This window comes from Rhinatrema bivittatum, unplaced genomic scaffold, assembly GCF_901001135.1.
Source record: "Rhinatrema bivittatum unplaced genomic scaffold, aRhiBiv1.1, whole genome shotgun sequence".
NCBI lineage: Eukaryota > Metazoa > Chordata > Amphibia > Gymnophiona > Rhinatrematidae > Rhinatrema > Rhinatrema bivittatum.
The window spans coordinates 162,501-180,356 of record NW_021820653.1 but is presented as its reverse complement, the minus strand read 5'-3'; the positions used below and the strand labels follow the sequence as shown (position 1 = coordinate 180,356).

Sequence of the window (17,856 nt, the reverse complement as noted above, 5' to 3'; positions counted from 1 at the left end):
TTAACAGGAATCTACACCATAAATGAAATGAAACTTAAAGACCTAAGTATATACGGTTGTATGGAAAAGATTAGGCACCCTGGTCATATATTCTATGTTTCAATGAATCTCGACGTGAACAGAAACTGACATAAATTCTACATGGTGCAAAGTTAAATATGAGAGCTTTCTGCAATTTGTTAAGCAAAATTACTAATTATTTGAGATTTCAATAGGCTGAAAATAAGAAAAAGTGAATATGGCATGTGCAAACGTTTGGAAACCCTTCCAGTAGATTAAAAAAAAAGGCCCAAAAAGTTAATTGACTCCTTAGGCTTTCAGTTAGTCAGGTGAAAATAATTCCATGGTTGAACAAATACTCTGACTCTTCAAATCTCTTTGGTTGTGGTGGTTGTTCTGGACTACTTTCAACAACCATGGTTGTTGAAAATTACCTCTGGTAACCTTTGGTGTAACATTTCTGCATGGGGGTAACCTGTAGAGAGCACAAGTTACACGCCCAAACATATACTGGGCAGACTACATGGACCTTTTGGGTCTTTATCTGCCATCATTCACTATGTTACTATGCAAAAATGGAAAACCAAAAAGCTCACAGTACACAGGTATGTTAAGCCATTGTTTGGGTTCAGTTTCAACACAGGTTGTACAATCAAACACCTACTGAAATGATGCCAGAGGATCAAACCCTCCATGGCTCACTCAGAGGAGCCTTCTAAGACCTGGGTTGGGTAGAGTAGCACTTACCTCGATCTCCTGGTACGAGCTGTTTATCATGGCTATGAGCATGTTGAGGAGAACCACAACCATGGTCACGTTGTAGATGCCATATAGGATATAACCGATGTTCTCAATGAACTTGTGGTCATACTTCAGGACAACAGAGGTCACCTCAGACAAGCCAAAGATGGACCAAAACAGAGTCTTGAAGCTTTCTTCTACACTTAATGGGATTCGGAAAGAAAGAAGATAGAGGTGTTACCGAGGACACGAATGGGCACACAGAAAAAAAGCAAAACGCAGGTAAAGAGGTTTTTCTTCATGTCTCATTCCATTTTATTATATTTCAAATTTATTAATGGATTTTCAGAAGGTTTATTTGGCTAATTTCGTAAATTAACTGGATAAACCTAACGGAATAAAAAAATCCCCCTTCTGGTCAGTTAACTCCTATGCACACATATTTAGCTGGTCAGAAAGAGGCAAGGCCAGAGGTGCCCCCAGGGCAGGTTTATGACTTAGCCAATTAGCTCTTATTTTTATCCCCCCTCAGTCGTTTCTTCTCCCAACTTAACAACTCTAACTTCTTTACCCTTTCCTCATAGGGGAGCCTTTCCATCCCCTTTATCATTTAGGTTGCCCTTCTCTGTACCTTCTCCATCGCAATTATATCTTTTTTGAGATGCGGCGACCAGAATTGTACACAGTATTCAAGGGGCGGTCTCACCATGGAGCGATATAGAGGCATTATGACATTTTCCGTTTTATTCACCATTCCATTCCTAATAATTCCTAACATTCTGTTTGCTTTTTTGACTGCTGCAGCACACTGAGCCGACGATTTCAATGTGTTATCCACTATGACACCTAGATCTTTTTCCTGGGTGGTAGCTCCTAATATGGAATCTAACATTGTGTAATTATAGCATGGGTTATTTTTCCCTATATGCATCACCTTGCACTTATCCACATTACATTTCATCTGCCATTTTGATGCCCAATTTTCCAGCCTCACAAGGTCTTCCTGCAATTTATCACAATCTGCTTGTAATTTAACTACTCTGAATAATTTTGTATCATCTGCAAATTTGATTATCTCACTCGTCGTATTTCTTTCCAGATCATTTATAAATATATTGAAAAGTAAGGGTCCCAGTACAGATCCCTGAGGCACTCCACTGCCCACTCCCATCCACTGAGAAAACTGACCATTTAATCCTATTCTCTGTGTCCCGTCTTTTAATCAGTTTGTAATCCACGAAAGGACATCAGATTACTGATGTGATGTCATGCCAACTTTCTGCTGACAGCCTCTCTGTCCCATCTTAAACCTTCCTTTGCTTGTAAGGTAGGGAATATGGCCTGCTGGTTAGAGCAATGGACTCAAGAGACGTCCTGGGATATGACCTCACCGTGTGACCTCGGGTACATCATACGCGTTCTGTGACGTCACATTCATGCTGATGCTGGTCTCTTTCTTTGGAAGCCAGCAGTGTGTATACTCACGTAGTGAAGGCAGAGTTGACTTTTGCCCCTAAGTAGTAGGAGTACAGGATGAACATCCCGATCATGAAGGCCAGGAACACCATGATGAAAAGAACCATGAACTTGAAGATGTCTTTCACCGTCCTTCCCAGAGAGATCTGCAGGGGCCCAAAGCTCTCGTTGGCGGGAAGGATGTAGGCGATGCGGGAGAAGCTTAGCACCACGGCAACTGCGTACAGCCCCTCCGAGATGATCTGGGGGTCGGACGGGAGCCACTTATCCCTGGCTGAGAAACAAGAAGCAAGAAATGAGGGCTGAGCCCAGCCCAGAGATATCATGGCTGCATGCACGCACCGTACCGCTCTCTCTATCCAGAAATAATCATCAGACTGCTGCAGTTTATTTTTCCTGGTCTGAAAGATTAAACAAGCAGCAATCAGACTCGTCCTCTGGAATATTTTTCTCCAAATCATTTAAGGAAAGCAAAGCCCGGGAAGAACTCCGTAAGAGCGGCAGCTGTCTGTCCCACACACTCCTCCCTGGCAGACGAACGGATGGGCTCAGAAACCCTGCATGCTAGAGAGTTGGCCTTAGGTCCAAAATCTGGTTCCGGGCTGCTGTTTTCAGGGGCTTCCTTTCAATAGGAGGTGGCCGTAATTAACCCCCAAGGGAACTTGGAATTTTGTCTTCAAATCTATCCAGTCAATGCGAACACCCAGAGGGAGTTGTTTGTTTGTTACCCGCCCTTCCTACGTTCAGAGTGGGGTAGAAACCGAACGTACGCAGTCAAGTGAGAGGAGAGGGCAGGACAATGCACCACTCTTACTAAAAAGGGGAACGACATAATTCTTCAGGAAGGGAGAAAACCGAAACGGGCGCCCGACGTGTTATTCCATGACGGTGGCATTAACCTTCTCTCGAGCAGGGACCCTTCCCTTCCCTGGGCCTTCCCCAGGACCCTCCTTCATTGTGGCAGCTTCTTACGAACTCCTGTGTCAGACAGAAACTCTCACAGGACCTTTCCGTGGTTGGGTAGCTTCCCTTCTCCATGAACCCCCCCCCCCAACTGAGGACAATCCCCTCAGGACCTCACCTGTCCAAAAATGTCCTCAGGAATGGATGAGGAATCCTTCACCTTCAGTAAGATGTGGCCATGGCCCAACCCTGTCCTCGGGGCTCCAGCCACCTTCCCTGGGCAGGAATTAGCTCTTTCTCTCCACCCTCATCTCTACGGAGAGATGGGCTCCCAAGACGGCAGGCTACAGCCCCGGCCGTTCCTTACTCAGACCTCCCCAGAGTTTTATCAAATTCAGACCCTGCCCATGGGGCGTGTTAATCCTCCAAACACATTCCCAGCTACGCTCCTGGCCCAGCAGGACGGTGGAGACCTCTGCGGCCATTGCACTCTTATTAAGGAGCATATGTAATAGGCTGGTAGATGTGAGATATCTGCTTCTGATCTGGAGCAAAGCTTTTGAGAGATTCCTCACACACCGGCTTTAAGAATACAGATCCCCCATGCGCCTGCGGTTTTTCTGGCCCCTGCCCAATGACCTGGAGAGGGCGGATGGCACTGGGTGCATGGGCGGTGCGTCTTACCGTAAGTAAAATACTCCACTTCTGGTGGCAGCGCCACCATGGTGAGGTCCCGATCCGGAATATATTCGTCCACATACTGCTGTGCCTTCATGGCCTGCATAAAGGCAAGCAGCCTAGCCGTGAAGGCGGCAATGAAAATGGACAGCATCCCAAAATCCAGGACGTTCCACAACTGCAGGATATACTCCCTGGGACCCTCCAGCCAAAGCTCTTTACACTCTGACCACATCATTCCTGCAACCAGATAAAGCACATTCTTATTATTGTTATTGTTCCTGGGAGAAGGGACGGCCCCTGCTTACAATATTGGACTAAAAGTCGGGAGACACTTTTACCAGTGACTCTCTGAGGGACTCCCGTTAATCCCTTTAACTCCCAGTGCCTGAGTTCAAATCCCAGTTCTGTCACTGACTCTGTGTGACTCTGGGCAAGCCACTTTATCTCCCTGTGCCTGAGTTCTAATCCCAGTTCTGTCACTGACTCTCTGTGTGACTCTGGGCAAACCACTTTAGCACCCTGTGCCTGAGTTCTAATCCCAGCTCTGCCACCGGCTCTTTGTGGGCTCCCATTAGTCCCTTTATCTCCTTGTGCATCAATTCTAATTCCAGCTCTGTCACTGACTCACTCTGTGACCCTGTGAAAATAACTGCATCTCCCTGTCCCTGAGTTCTAATCCCAGATCTGCCATTGACTCTCTGCGTAACCTTGGGCAATTCATGCTAACTTCCTGTGCCTCAACTCTAATCCCAGCTCTGCCATGACTCTATGAGACTTTGGGCAAGTCACGCTAACTCTGTGTGACTCAGTGCCAATCCCAGCTCTGTCACTGGCTCTCTGTGTGACCCTAAGCAAGCCACTCTATCTCCCTGTGCCTGAGCTCTAATCCCAGCTCTGCCACTGGCTCTCTTTAAGACTCCCATTAGTCATTATGAAGAACATTCCAGTAGGTAGGGCCTGATATTTAGAGCTATCTGCCAACAGACATGAACGAATGGGAGAATAAACGAATGGGTAGCCCTGCTCCCCTTTTCACCCCTATTCCTCCACCCCACAATTTTAGAGGGAAAAGATATTTCTCATCTCTAGTTCCAGAGATAACATTGAAGGGTTCTGCACTGCCAGTAATCAAAAAAATGAAAGCACCCTGGACTGTGGATTGACGGTCACACTCGTCTCACAAGTGCGATGCAACCGTGTTTTGCTCCGTTATGCAGTATACAACACTTGCATTCGGGATGTTTGCTGTAGCTTGCAGTGACAGCTCCTATTGCCGGGGGAGAATGTATTCTTTCCTTCCTCGGAGATCCCCCTACAGGTTTCCTGAGGGATGGGAAGGAGAGGAGAGCACCTACCTACAACCCACACCATGATCAGCATCTCCGTCCAGGTGAAGCGGGTGGTGGTCACCCGGAAGATCTGCTTGGGGTACTCTGTCACCGTGATGTTGGGCAGTGTTTTGATGCCTTCGAACCTGTCCGAGGCGTTGAACACCAGCAGGCACAGGAATATGATGAAGGAGGCAGCGTGCGCCACAAACTTCATGAAGGGGCTGCGCAGAATCTTCCCGAGCTGCAAGGAGCCAATGACAGGCACTTTAGCAGTGGTGCATGCCCCAGTACCATGCTCACACACACACACACGGGTTGTGAAACAAGCGCGCACAGGAAAACCCAGCACGCACAAGAAGAGGAAACTAAAGAACACGGCCCATGCATTTATTGTACATTACCCTGCCCACAAAAAAAATCTGAGGGCACATTGGCCCTGAGGTCCTTGGCTGACAGACGTGGAGGGGAATTAACACTGGAATTAGTTTGCCTTCCCTGCACCACCGCGCTTCCTGGATCATCCCTTTCTGCAGCCGTCTACAAAGCAGGGGATCCTCCTCAGGCGCCGCGCGCTGTGTCCCTCAGCCACTGCAGCCTCCGCCTCACAGCCACAGCCACTGCAGCACCCCGCCTCACAGCCACTGCAGCCTCCGCCTCACAGCCACTGCAGCACCCCGCCTCACAGCCACTGCAGCACCCCGCCTCACAGCCACTGCAGCCTCCACCTCACAGCCACTGCAGCACCCCGCCTCACAGCCACTGCAGCACCCCGCCTCACAGCCACAGCCACTGCAGCACCCCGCCTCACAGCCACTGCAGCACCCCGCCTCACAGCCACAGCCACTGCAGCACCCCGCCTCACAGCCACTGCAGCCTCCGCCTCACAGCCACAGCAGCACCCCGCCTCACAGCCACAGCAGCCACCACCTCAGAGCCACAGCCACTGCAGCACCCCGCCTCACAGCCACAGCCACTGCAGCACCCCGCCTCACAGCCACTGCAGCCTCCGCCTCACAGCCACTGCAGCCTCCGCCTCACAGCCACTGCAGCACCCCGCCTCACAGCCACAGCCACTGCAGCCTCCGCCTCACAGCCACTGCAGCACCCCGCCTCACAGCCACTGCAGCACCCCGCCTCACAGCCACAGCCACTGCAGCCTCCGCCTCACAGCCACAGCAGCACCCCGCCTCAAAGCCACAGCAGCCTCCGCCTCACAGCCACAGCCACTGCAGCACCCCGCCTCACAGCCACTGCAGCCTCCGCCTCACAGCCACAGCCACTGCAGCACCCCGCCTCACAGCCACTGCAGCCTCCGCCTCACAGCCACTGCAGCACCCCGCCTCACAGCCACAGCCACTGCAGCCTCCGCCTCACAGCCACTGCAGCACCCCGCCTCACAGCCACAGCCACTGCAGCCTCCGCCTCACAGCCACAGCAGCACCCCGCCTCAAAGCCACAGCAGCCACCACCTCAGAGCCACAGCCACTGCAGAACCCCGCCTCACAGCCACTGCAGCCTCCGCCTCACAGCCACAGCCACTGCAGCACCCCGCCTCACAGCCACAGAAACTGCAGCCTCCGCCTCACAGCCACAGCCACTGCAGCACCCCACCTCACAGCCACTGCAGCCTCCGCCTCACAGCCACAGCAGCCTCCGCCTCACAGCCACAGCAGCACCCTCCTCACAGCCACAGCCACTGCAGCCTCCGCCTCACAGCCTCAGCCACTGCAGCACCCTCCTCACAGCCACTGCAGCCTCCGCCTCACAGCCACAGCCACTGCAGCACCCCGCCTCACAGCCTCCGCTAGCTGAAGGCGAACGCCTACCACACAGGTCCCTTTTACAGCTGTTATGTGAGCAAAATAAGTGTAACGTTCCAGCGTAAACGAGCTGCAGTTAGCGTGTAAAGCCTTCGGATACTGGGGGGATTCAGCCATTGCCCGGGTTTAAAGAGCTTGCGTTGCTGGCGGGTGGGGCTGGCGTTACGGGCAGTACGCGGGTAGCTCAGGCTGTTCTGGTGGTCGAGGCTGCTTGGGTAGCCCTGAGTTTTGGTTTAGCTGGGACAGTTACTGACCTCTTTTTTTTGGGGGGGGGTTTGGTTGACTGCAGATTGGAAAAAGTCACGAATACTTGCTCTCATCTGACATTTTTTTTTATCGGGCAGTCATCCTATTTGTTTTATCCTAAAGGCAAGATCCAGAGATGCAGACCATGGCAGCACACACAGCAAGGCCCATCTATCTAGTCCTCCCAGCTGACTTCCTGGTACCATGCCACAGACCCCTGCTGATCGCTGGCTTTTCCCCTTCGCTTCTCTGCCACTAGGGGGGCCCCCTCTGTGCCTGCCCCAGGCCTTCTTGCTGTTTTTGGCCTCCCCCACCTTCCCTGGCATCCACCGGCCTTTCAGAGAGGGAACATTTCCCGATGTTACTCCCGAGTCTGCCCCCTTGCAGCCTCACGTCGCGGGTTCTCAATTCCTTTCCTCGGGAAAAGCTTTCCTTCCTGTGCCGTATTAATTAATACCTTTGAGGTATCTGATTATCCTTTTGCCAGCTTCCCCTGCCTCTCCTCGCCTCTGGGTCTCTAAATCTCATGGACTAAGGCTCGAGGCCCAGAATCTTTTTGTTATGCTTTAAAAGATCCGAGAGCGGAGAAGCAGCAAAGTTAATTAGAGAGAAAAAAAAAAAGAAAATCTGGCAGTGCTTCCCGTAGCTGGCAGGGTTTTGCACGCCGAAATTCAGGGCCCTGCAATGCTCCCTACCTGTAGGTTCCTAAATCTAAGGGAATGGCTTGTGATTTTAGGGATGCAATGCAATCTAACACAGGAACAGCAAAAATAGTCTTTGGACGATGTAAGTCTATGCCAGACCCTTCCTGTGCTCCTGTTTGGACGTCTGGCTCGGCTTTTCCACCTCCACTGCTACGCCAGGTCCCTCAGTGCAAACCTGCAATTCATTTGCAGAGATTCAGGCACCTGAGGTAGGAGCCCGGGTAATGAAAATCCTTGGGCCTCGCTTTTATCCTCCCTCTCCCCCCCCCCCCCCCCCCAGCCCCTGCTAATCCCGCCCTCCTAGGCTTCTAAACGAGGCTCCCTGTCCTAAAGTCGTCCCCCCCCCCTCACCCCCTGGTACCTCTTCAGCTGAAGTACCAGGTAACAGGGGGGGGTCAGCGTTCGGCCCCGCCGAGCCAGTCCCAGGTTTTACGGCCATCGCCCTGCTGGACTTGGGTTCCAACGGGAGTAAAAACCAGGGGTGGGGCCTCGTCCGGCCACCCGAGCTCTGAGCCGCTCGTGCCTTCGGTTCCGCCAGCCTGGAGGAACCCGGTCACTGGCAGCCGGGCGGTGGCCAGGGGGCCCGGCGGAAATCCGAACAGCCCAAGCACAATTCGGGAAAGCCGGCGGCTGCAAACGGGCAAGACAAGCACCCAGACACACACACACACAGACACACACACACCCAGACACACACACATCCAGACACACACACACCCAGACACACAGACACATCCAGGCCGACGGAGAGGCCAGCGGCCAGGCCCCTACCCTGCTGCACGGCGCCATCCAGTAGCTGACGGCAATGAGGGGCAGGCCCAGGGCCACGACCAGCACCACCAGGCACTTGACAGCGATGGCCTGCTCCCGCAGTCCCGACAGGTTTTCGTACCAGATGGTCAGCAGCTGCTGTTGACAGTTGGGATGGGCGACAAACTAGAGGGAGAAGCAGAAAAGCCAGGGTAGCCAGGGAACAACAGCCGCACAGGATCTCGGAGGCCCTCAGGCAGCCGGGAGAGGGCCCCTTCCTGTGCCTGTTAAGCCACGAGTACCTCGAGAGCAGGGGTGGGCAGTTCCGGTCCTCGAGGGCCACAAACCTGTCGAGGTTTTAGGATATCCTAATGAATATGCATGACCTACATTTGCATACAACTGAGGCAGAGTGCATGCAAATCTCTCTCATGCATATTCATTAGGGATATCCTGAAAACCCGACTGGTTTGTGGCCCTCGAGGACCGGAACTGCCCACCCCTGCTCAAGAGGATGCTTCTCGTACTTTCTGAGAATGACCATTTGACGCTTACCTTGTTCTCTCTCTCTCTCTCTCACAGTTGCCCTTGCGGGGGATTCTTTGCTCAGCGTCGCAGGCGAGGGCAGCTATCTAATGACCACAGACCCTCCCCGGGGGGGGGGGGCAGCTCCTGTAAGTCTCCCTGCGCTGGCACCTCGCCTCGTGGCCTTGCTGTGGCCATTTTCTTCCTGACCTGGCCTGTCTTCAGCTACCACAGGAAGCCTGGGCTCTGCTTATTGCTTTGCTGCCTTCCTTGGGGGGGGGGGGGCAATGCCGGAGGGGCTGAGGCCCGGGAGCGAGGCGGGAATTCCCGGCTCCGTGCCGCTGCCCTTCCACCACGGACGCTGGCCACCCTGGTAAAAGTTCGAAGGCCCTAAAGGTCACCGCACTAACGCACTGGGCAGCACACCCCAATCATATCCGGGGCGCCCACTGATTTTTATTTGGATTTTCTGACCCCCCCCAGTAAATGATCGTTCTGCTGTTCCAGCCTCTGTCTCTCTCCTGTCTTTTCGGACCCGACCCGACTGCCGTGGGGAGGCCCCAGGGTTCGATTCTCGGACTGGGCCTGCTGCACCTCACGTCGGTAGTGTTTACAGCCCCGTTGCTCACCGAGGGCACACCTCACGCATATATACAGTCCCTCCCGGCATGCCTTGTGCTATTCTGACCATTGTGTTTTTACCCTCAGCTCTGAAGGTGGAAGGATACAGCGGATTCTCTGGCACACGGGGTTACCTTTTTCACTTCGTATTTAATGGCCAGTCTGACACGGCTGAGCGACGATCTGTGCCTCTGTGCCTCCACAGGCTCAGCATTCACATCCCCGTTCAGGATGGCCTCCACCTCCTCTGAGTCCCGGCAGAGGTCAAGGACCCCCACCACAAAATCCTTGCACTGCATGGATAACTTCCGATAGTCATTCTGCAGGGAGAAGAAGAAGAAAGCCCTGAGCGAATCTGTTTACCAGCCAGAAAGAGGACCCAGCTGTGTCACTTCTCTCCCTGAGTAAGTATGCTCAAGGACGTTTGGGAGTGACCTTGAACTCCCTGCAGTCAGCATCTGCTCCTTTCTAAGAATACCGTGCTTTACCGCTTCTTCCCAGCTTCCAAAAGACTAATTTAAAGAAGGATTTGGAAAGGTTTCTTGTACACAATTATTGCAGCTGTTCAAAGTACGTCGTCCTCGTGTCTCTACAATACATTTCAAAAAAGATGATGAGTGAGGACAGTTCATGTTGTAATTTATAACTGCCTTAGAAGAGGATTGGATAATCTACAGGACTATGCAACTGAATATCCGCAGATAAATCACTACTTAGCCGGATAAGTCTTATCCATCTAAGTTAAGACCTGTTATTGGGTGCCATTGGGTGCCTTATTGTAAACCGTTGCGATGGTCCATACTTATACGACGGTCTATAAAAGTTTAAAAATAAATAAATATTGAGCAGGTCTGTCTTTGATGGATAACTTATCTGGCTAAGGCTGAATATTGTTACTTAGCCAGATAACATCATTAAGCCCATTGCCTGTCCCCAATTAATCCGGCTAAGTTTTGGCCGGATAAGTAACATCCATCTAAGTGCCTGCTGCTGAACATAGCTGGATGTCTAGATCGGGTGCGTCATAATGCCCTGCATATGTGGGGCTGCTGCTACCATGACCTTGGTTGAGGGGCTGCCGCTAGGGTGAAAATCACTCTTGAAACTGGGCATGCTAACCTGATTCAAAGAACCTAACTAGGTTCACCCAGATGGGAATATGGGAGTGAGCTTCCGCTAAGTCAGAAGATGCAAGGTACTCTCCTGGCTTCACCAAAGCTATCATTGACCGGAGTTTCTCCATCAAGAAATGGGGCCCATGTGAGTATCTGCTGGTTCTCTTTTGGTCCAATACTGGGAGTAAGGGACTATCTTTCTCGGTCTCTTTTTTTTAACCATACAATGTATTGAATAGGTGCCAAGACCCATTTTTTGTGGGTTTCCCCTGAAGCCACAGCCCTTGAGGGCATCCTCACCAGATTGCAGCTACGGTCAATCAAGACTGCTAAGGCTACTGGAACCCTACAGGTACTGGAATAGCCATCATGCTCTGGAGGTTCCACCGACTCCTCAAGGTACTGGGATAATGATTGTTCTCTGGAGGCTCCACAGACTCATAAGGGTTCTGGGAGCCGACCAGGGCAGGGCCTTGGAAGGTGCTCCCACTGGGAAAAATCAACCCCTAGCAGTTCTTGACCCAGGAGCAACAAAGACTCAACTATGCGGGCCACACTTTGGCTCTGGGAGCTAAGTCCTCTTCATGTGTCCGCAATTGCTGGAGACAGAGACTACTGGTATTGAACCAGGACCACTTCCCTTTTATACCCTTGGGTGAGATCATTAAAGATGTGTGTCCTCTGTCTTTGTCTTCCGTAGAGTAAGTCCCATACATAATGATCGGTCTAGTAGAAAGATAAGGAATTAGAGTTCTCAGTCCAGCACAGCAGGAAAAAAAAACCAGAAAACAGTTCAAAGCACAAAAAAATCACAGTCTACACTCTCCCAGGACAACTTCTACATCTCAGATTTCCTCTTCTCCACTCTCTAGATATTCTGCATACTCAGGAACATTCAAAATTTCTCTTTAATGCTCCCACAGTTTCTTTCAAAATTTCATTTACTCACAAACACCAGAATTGACTCCAGGACAACTCATCCCCAGTGGTGTAGCTAGGGGGGGGGATGCCCCCGGGCACTGGCTTCAGGGGAGGCACAGCAGCTTTGCCTTGAAGGGACAGCGGCAGCAGGAGATGCCACGAGGCCGCTGGCGGAATCCAACCTGCTGGCGGCCAAAGAGGAAGAGAGGCTGAGGGCTGCCAGCAGAGTTCAACCCACTGATGGTCAAAAACATGAAGAGGCCTTTTATCTGCGGGGACAGGGTAGCAGAAGCCATGTACACCCGTGGGGAAAGTTGTGCGTGGGCATGCATAGCTTCTGCTTTCCTCACCCCCAGAACAGGAAGGCTGGCAAGCTGTGGTGGAGGCCATATCACCATGACCCAAAGTCAAGAGGAGGGCTGTGGTAGAGCTCATCCCACCATGGCCCAAAGTCAGGAGAAGGCCGTGTGTGTGTGTGTGTGTGTGTGTGCACATGTGTGAGTGGTTGTGTGAGTCTGTATGGCTGTGTGTGTGTGAGAGCCTGGGTGTGTGCAAGTGAAAGCTTGCGTGTGTCTGTGTGAAGGCCTGTATGCATTATGTGTGTGAGAGCCTATGTATGTGTCTGCGTAAGAGTCTGTATGCGTGTGTGTGTGTGAGAGCCTGTATGCATGTTTGTCTGTGCGAGAGCCTGTGTACTGCTATTAATCAATAAGGAATAGCCACTGCTTGTTGCCAGCATTAGTAGCTTGGGATCTATTTAATGTTTGAGTACTTGCCAGGTACCTGTGACTTGGATTGGCCACTGCTGGAGACAGGATGCTGGGCTTGATGGACTCTTGGTCTGACCCAGTATGGCATGTCTTATTTTCTGTGTGAGAGCCTGTGTGCATGTGTTCTGTGTGAGTCTGTGTGTGTCTGTGTGGAGAACCTGTTTACATGTGTGTATGTCTGTGTGTGTATAAGAGAGAGCATGCGAGAGTATCTGTGAGGGAAAGAGAGCCTGTGTATGTGAGAGAGAGGGAGTGTGTGAGAGCATAGGCATGCATATGAGACAGAGAGTGGCAGCCTTCATCTGAAAGTGGAGGAGTAGCCTAGTGCTTAGAGCAGCTGGCTATGGCCCAGGGTTCAAACTGAAGAAATTACTTACCTGATAATTTGTTTTCCTTAGTGTAGACAGATGGACTCAGGACTAATGGGTTATGTGTTCTTCTGCTAGCAGATGGGAGATGGAGTCAGATTTCAAACCTGACGTCACTCTAGATACACCCCTGCAGAAACCTCAGCTCTTCAGTATTCTCTTCAAAAAGCCATTGTGGATATATAACTTGATTAAACTTGATTGAACTGGTTCAACTGATTTTAAACTGGAGACCACCAGTGCACTCAATCAATTAACGCCAACACCGGACAAGCTGTGGGTGTCTTGAACTAGGGGTAGGCAAAGGCTTACCCATATTTGCTTAGTCTTGAGGTTCACTTCCGAGGTCCTCCTTCTGTGGGGCAGCCATGGGCGGGACACTGAGTCCATCTGCTACACTAAGGAAAACGAAATTATCAGGTAAGTAATTTCGCCATTTCCTAGCGTGTAGCCAGATGGACTCAGGACCAATGGGATGTACAAAAGCTACTCCCGGACAGGGCGGGAGACTGCCCGTGGCCCACTTAATAATGCCCTTGTGAAGGCTACATCTTCTAGGGCAGGTGTGTAGGGAGGACCATGTTGCTGCCCGACAGATCTCGACGGGCGACAGCAGCTTGGTTTCTGCCCAGGAGACTGCCTGGGCCCTCGTAGAATGAGCCTTAACCTGCAGTGTAAAGGGCTTTCTTGCCTCTATGTAGGCTGCCTTGATTACTTCCTAGATCCAGCAGGCTATGGTCGCCCACGAGTCCGCTTCTCCTTGTTTCTTCCCGCTGTGAAGAACAAACAAGCGATCCATTTTGTGCACCAGTTCCGACCTTTTCAGGTATCGCACCAGGAGTCTGCCGACATTTAGATGTCTAAGAAGGCGTGAGTCTTCCGAGTCCTTCTGTTCCTCCGGAGATGGTAGGGAGATGGCCTGGTTCAAATGAAACTCGGAAACCACTTTCGGTAGGAAGGAGGGGACGGTGTGCAGCTGTATGGTTCCAGGAGTGAACCTAAGGAACGGTTCCCGCCAGGATAGTGCCTGTAGTTCAGAGATGCGATGAGCTGAACATATTGCCACCAGGAATACCGTCTTCAATGTTAAGAGGCGTAGTGACAGACTGCGTGTTGGTCTGAAGGAAGCCCCTGCTAGGAAGTCTAATACCAGCTTGAGATTCCATAGGGGCACCGGCCACTTTAGGGGTGGCCGGAGTTGTTTAACCCCTTTTAGGAAACGGGTCAAATCCGGATGAGCTGATAGTCTGATACCGTCCACTTCGGCTCTCACTGACAACCCCTTCTTCATACCATCCTGTAGGAACTCCAGAATCATGGGAATTTTGGCTGTCTGCAGGAGTATCCCGCAGTCCTCGTATCGGGCTTCAAATAGTCTCCAGATCCGTATGTATGACAGAGATGTTGAGAACTTGCGCGCGCGGAGCAGGGTGTCAATCACGGCCTTCGAGTAACTGCCCTTCTTCAGGCGAGTCCTCTCAAGGGCCAGACCATAAGAGAGAATCGAGACGGATCTTCGTGAAGAATCGGGCCCTGCCGGAGAAGGTCCCTGTGTAGAGCTAGGCACAGAGGGCTCCCCACAAGGAGTCTTTGCATGTCTGCGTACCATGGTCGTCTTGGCCAATTTGGGGCCACTAGTAGAACTAGTCCCCTGTGATGTTCTATCCTGCGGATGACCCTGCCCAGTACTGGCCATGGGTGGAGGGCGTACGGTAAGTTTTCCTCTGGCCAAGTCTGGACGAGAACATCAATCCCTTGGGAGAGTGGCTCTCATCTGCAGCTGAAGAACCTGGGGACTTGGGCACTGAGATGGGTGGCCAGTAGATCCATGGCTGGGAGGCCCCAGTGATTTACTATCAGTTGGAAGGCTGTGGTCGACAGTGTCCATTCCCCCGGGTCCAGGCTCTCTCTGCTGAGGAAGTCTGCTGAGACATTGTCTTTTCCTGCGATGTGGGAGGCGGAGATCCCTTGTAGGTTTATCTCCGCCCATGCCATGAGAGGGTCTATCTCCAGAGACACTTGCTGGCTCCTGTTTCCTCCCTGGCAGTTGATGTAAGCAACCATTGTGAGTTGTACGACATTACTCGAATTGCTTTACCTCGGAGTATGTGGCTGAATCGCAGGCAGGCTAGTCTGACTTCTCGAGCTTCAGGCGGTTTATGTTCCATCCTGCCTCTTCCTGACAGTGGGCTCCCCACCCTCGCAGGCTCACATCTGTGGTGAGCAAGATCCAGTTCGGTAGGGATAGGTTTACTCCTCTGGTTAGGTGGTCTTCTTGTAGCCACCACTGAAGCTGAGAACCTACCTCTGCTGGTAGTTGGAGGCGGATTGAGTAGTCCTGGGACAGTGGGTTCCAACATGACAGTAAGGAGCGCTGGAGTGGTCACATGTGGGCCCTTGCCCATGGGACGACCACCAGGGTTGATGCCATGAGGCAGAGGACTTGAAGAAAGTCCCATACCTTGGGGCGTGTATTGGTTATCAATCGTCGTAATTGTTCTATCACTTTCCTTCTCCTCGGGGGAGGGAGGACGACTTTGTTCTGTTTGGTGTCGAAACAGGCCCCCAGGTACTCTAGAGATTGAGAGGGCTGCAGGCTCTTGCCCATGTTCACGACCCAACTGAGTTCCTACAGTAGGTTCTTGACTCTGCTGGTCACCTGCTGGCTCTCTTCCAAAGACTTTGCCCTGATCAGCCAGTCGTCCAGGTAAGGGTGTACCAAAATCCCGTCCTTCCTCAGTGTTGCTGCCACGACCATCATAATTTTGGTGAATGTTCTGGGGGCGTTTGCTAGGCCGAAAGTTAGCGCTCGGAACTGGTAATGGTGACCCAGTATCGCAAAGCGTAGAAAGTGCTGGTGATCTTGATGGACTGGAATGTGAAGGTAAGCTTCAGATAGGTCCAGGGAGGTTAGAAACTCTCCTGGTTATACTGCCATTATTATGAAGTGAATAGTCTCCATGAGGAAATGTAGTATCTGCAGATGACGGTTGACGTTCTTGAGATCCAAAATGGGTCGGAATGATCCTTCCTTCTTGGGAACGATAAAATAGATGGAATGGCGCCCCATATTTTGTTGGGGCATAGGAACCAGAGTTATTGCCTTCAGGTTGAGTAGTCTTGTTAGAGTGGCTTCCACTGCCAGTCTTTTGGTGTGGGAGTGGCAGGGTGACATCATAAATTTATCTCGAGGAATGCTACGGAACTCCAGAGAGTAACCTTCTCAAATGATGTTCATTGTTTCCCTGTACATATTTTCTCCTCACGTTTCCGTCTTCACCCCCCCCCTGCCCCCCCATTTTGTCTCGACCACCCCCTCCCCTCCCTCCCCTATTTATTTAGTTATTGATCTGTTACTATGTTCTAGGTTACACAATGTTCCTTGTAAAGGCTTTGCCTATATATATCCTTGTTTTAAGTTTTCTGTAAACCGGCACGATGTGCAAACGGTTGCCGGTATATAAAATTAAATAAAATAAATAAAAAATAAATAAATTTGTCCGTGATCGCGACCCATCTTTGGTAGAAGAGGGCAAGTCGACCCCCTATTTCCTCTTCCTGTGGATGGGTTGGCCCATTCTCATTGGGGAGCATGGCTGGTGCTTGCCCTCGGGCCTGTTCCTCTCTTGGTCTGTGTGTTCCAAAAGGGCTGGGACCTTCCGGAGGGACGAGGTGCCTGGAACTGTGAGTTCCTGTAGGGTTTAAAGTGTTGTGAGTTTCTGCCCTTGGTTCTTCTGGGGGAAGGGTGCTGAGATCTTTTACTCCTGTCTTCCGGTAGCCGAGGCACTGGGATTCGCCCCATTTGCTGGCTAACTTCTCCAATTCGCTTCCGAATAAGAGAGATCCTTTAAAAGTCATTCTTGTGAGATTCGCTTTAGAGGTCACGTCAGCAGACCAATTCTGCAGCCATAGTTGTCTTCTGGCTGCCACTACCAAGGCTACTCCTCTGGCTGAGGAACGTACCAGATCTGAGCTTGCGTCCGTCAGGAAGGCTGCTGCAGGTTCCATCGTCTCAACGGTATACGTTCTGGAGTTATTTGCCTCTCTCGAGAAGAATAAGCAGGAACGTGCGACCAGTGCACAGCAGGAAGCAGTCTGCAGTGTCATTGCTGTTGCATCGAAGGGCTGCTTAAGAATGGATTCCAAACGTCTATCCTGAGTATCCTTCAATGCAGCCTCTCCCTCAATGGGAATGGTTGTTTGCTTTGAGATGGCACAGACCATGGTGTCCACTATCAGTAAGCGCAGGCGTTCCTTGGTCGCTGGTTCCAGAGGGTATAGGGCTTCTAAGGTCCGATCCCCTTTGAAGCTGGCCTCTGGGGCATCCCACTCCAGGTCAATCAGTTCCTGGATGACTTCCATCATTGGGTACACCAGGATTGGTTTCTTCTTTGGTTCCGCCATAGGGTCCGTGCCTGGAATACCCAGAGTCTTCAGAGTCTGGGACACAAGGGCTGGTAATTCATCCCTGTGGAAGAAGCGAAGCATGGTTCGGTATGGTTCCAGGCCTGGAGGGATTTCTCCTTCTTCCAGGGAGCCACCATCATCGTCTGAGGTGGCCGGGTCCCTGTCCGGGAAATTCTTGGTTAGATGAGGCAGGTCTCAAGGCATCCGAGCAGGGTCGGGAGGATCTTGTGCTTCCGGCAGGGGTTGAGCCTGGGACACAGCCGGGGCTCATTGCATCTGAACGAAGGCTTGCAAACCTTGGAAAAATTCTAACCAGAAGGCCCCTGGATCCATGTTAATCCCAGGGGGAGTCGGAGTAGGAGCCCCTGAGGTGCCCTCTTGTGGAGAATCCATCTCGGAGACGCATAGGTCCGGGGAGCTATCATCTATATTAGTTCCGGACCCATCCTCAGACAGTGAGGGACCAGGTTTTGGTTC

At 51.6% G+C, this 17,856-nt stretch overlaps 1 protein-coding gene across 2 annotated transcripts in view; it reads right to left on the bottom strand.

The window, feature by feature from the left end:
- LOC115081805 (short transient receptor potential channel 3) overlaps positions 1–17,856 on the bottom strand; it is a 67,624-nt gene that overhangs the window by 15,503 nt on the left and 34,265 nt on the right. The window contains exons 3-8 of one of the 2 annotated variants that reach the window (XM_029586177.1): positions 9,933–10,118; positions 8,674–8,838; positions 5,157–5,373; positions 3,805–4,038; positions 2,227–2,491; positions 748–943 (exon numbers count right to left, since the gene is read on the bottom strand). In XM_029586177.1, the coding sequence (XP_029442037.1) occupies positions 748–943; positions 2,227–2,491; positions 3,805–4,038; positions 5,157–5,373; positions 8,674–8,838; positions 9,933–10,118 (1,263 nt within the window). The remainder of the gene's footprint in view (positions 1–747; positions 944–2,226; positions 2,492–3,804; positions 4,039–5,156; positions 5,374–8,673; positions 8,839–9,932; positions 10,119–17,856) is intronic. The other variant, XM_029586178.1, reaches the window with a different exon arrangement.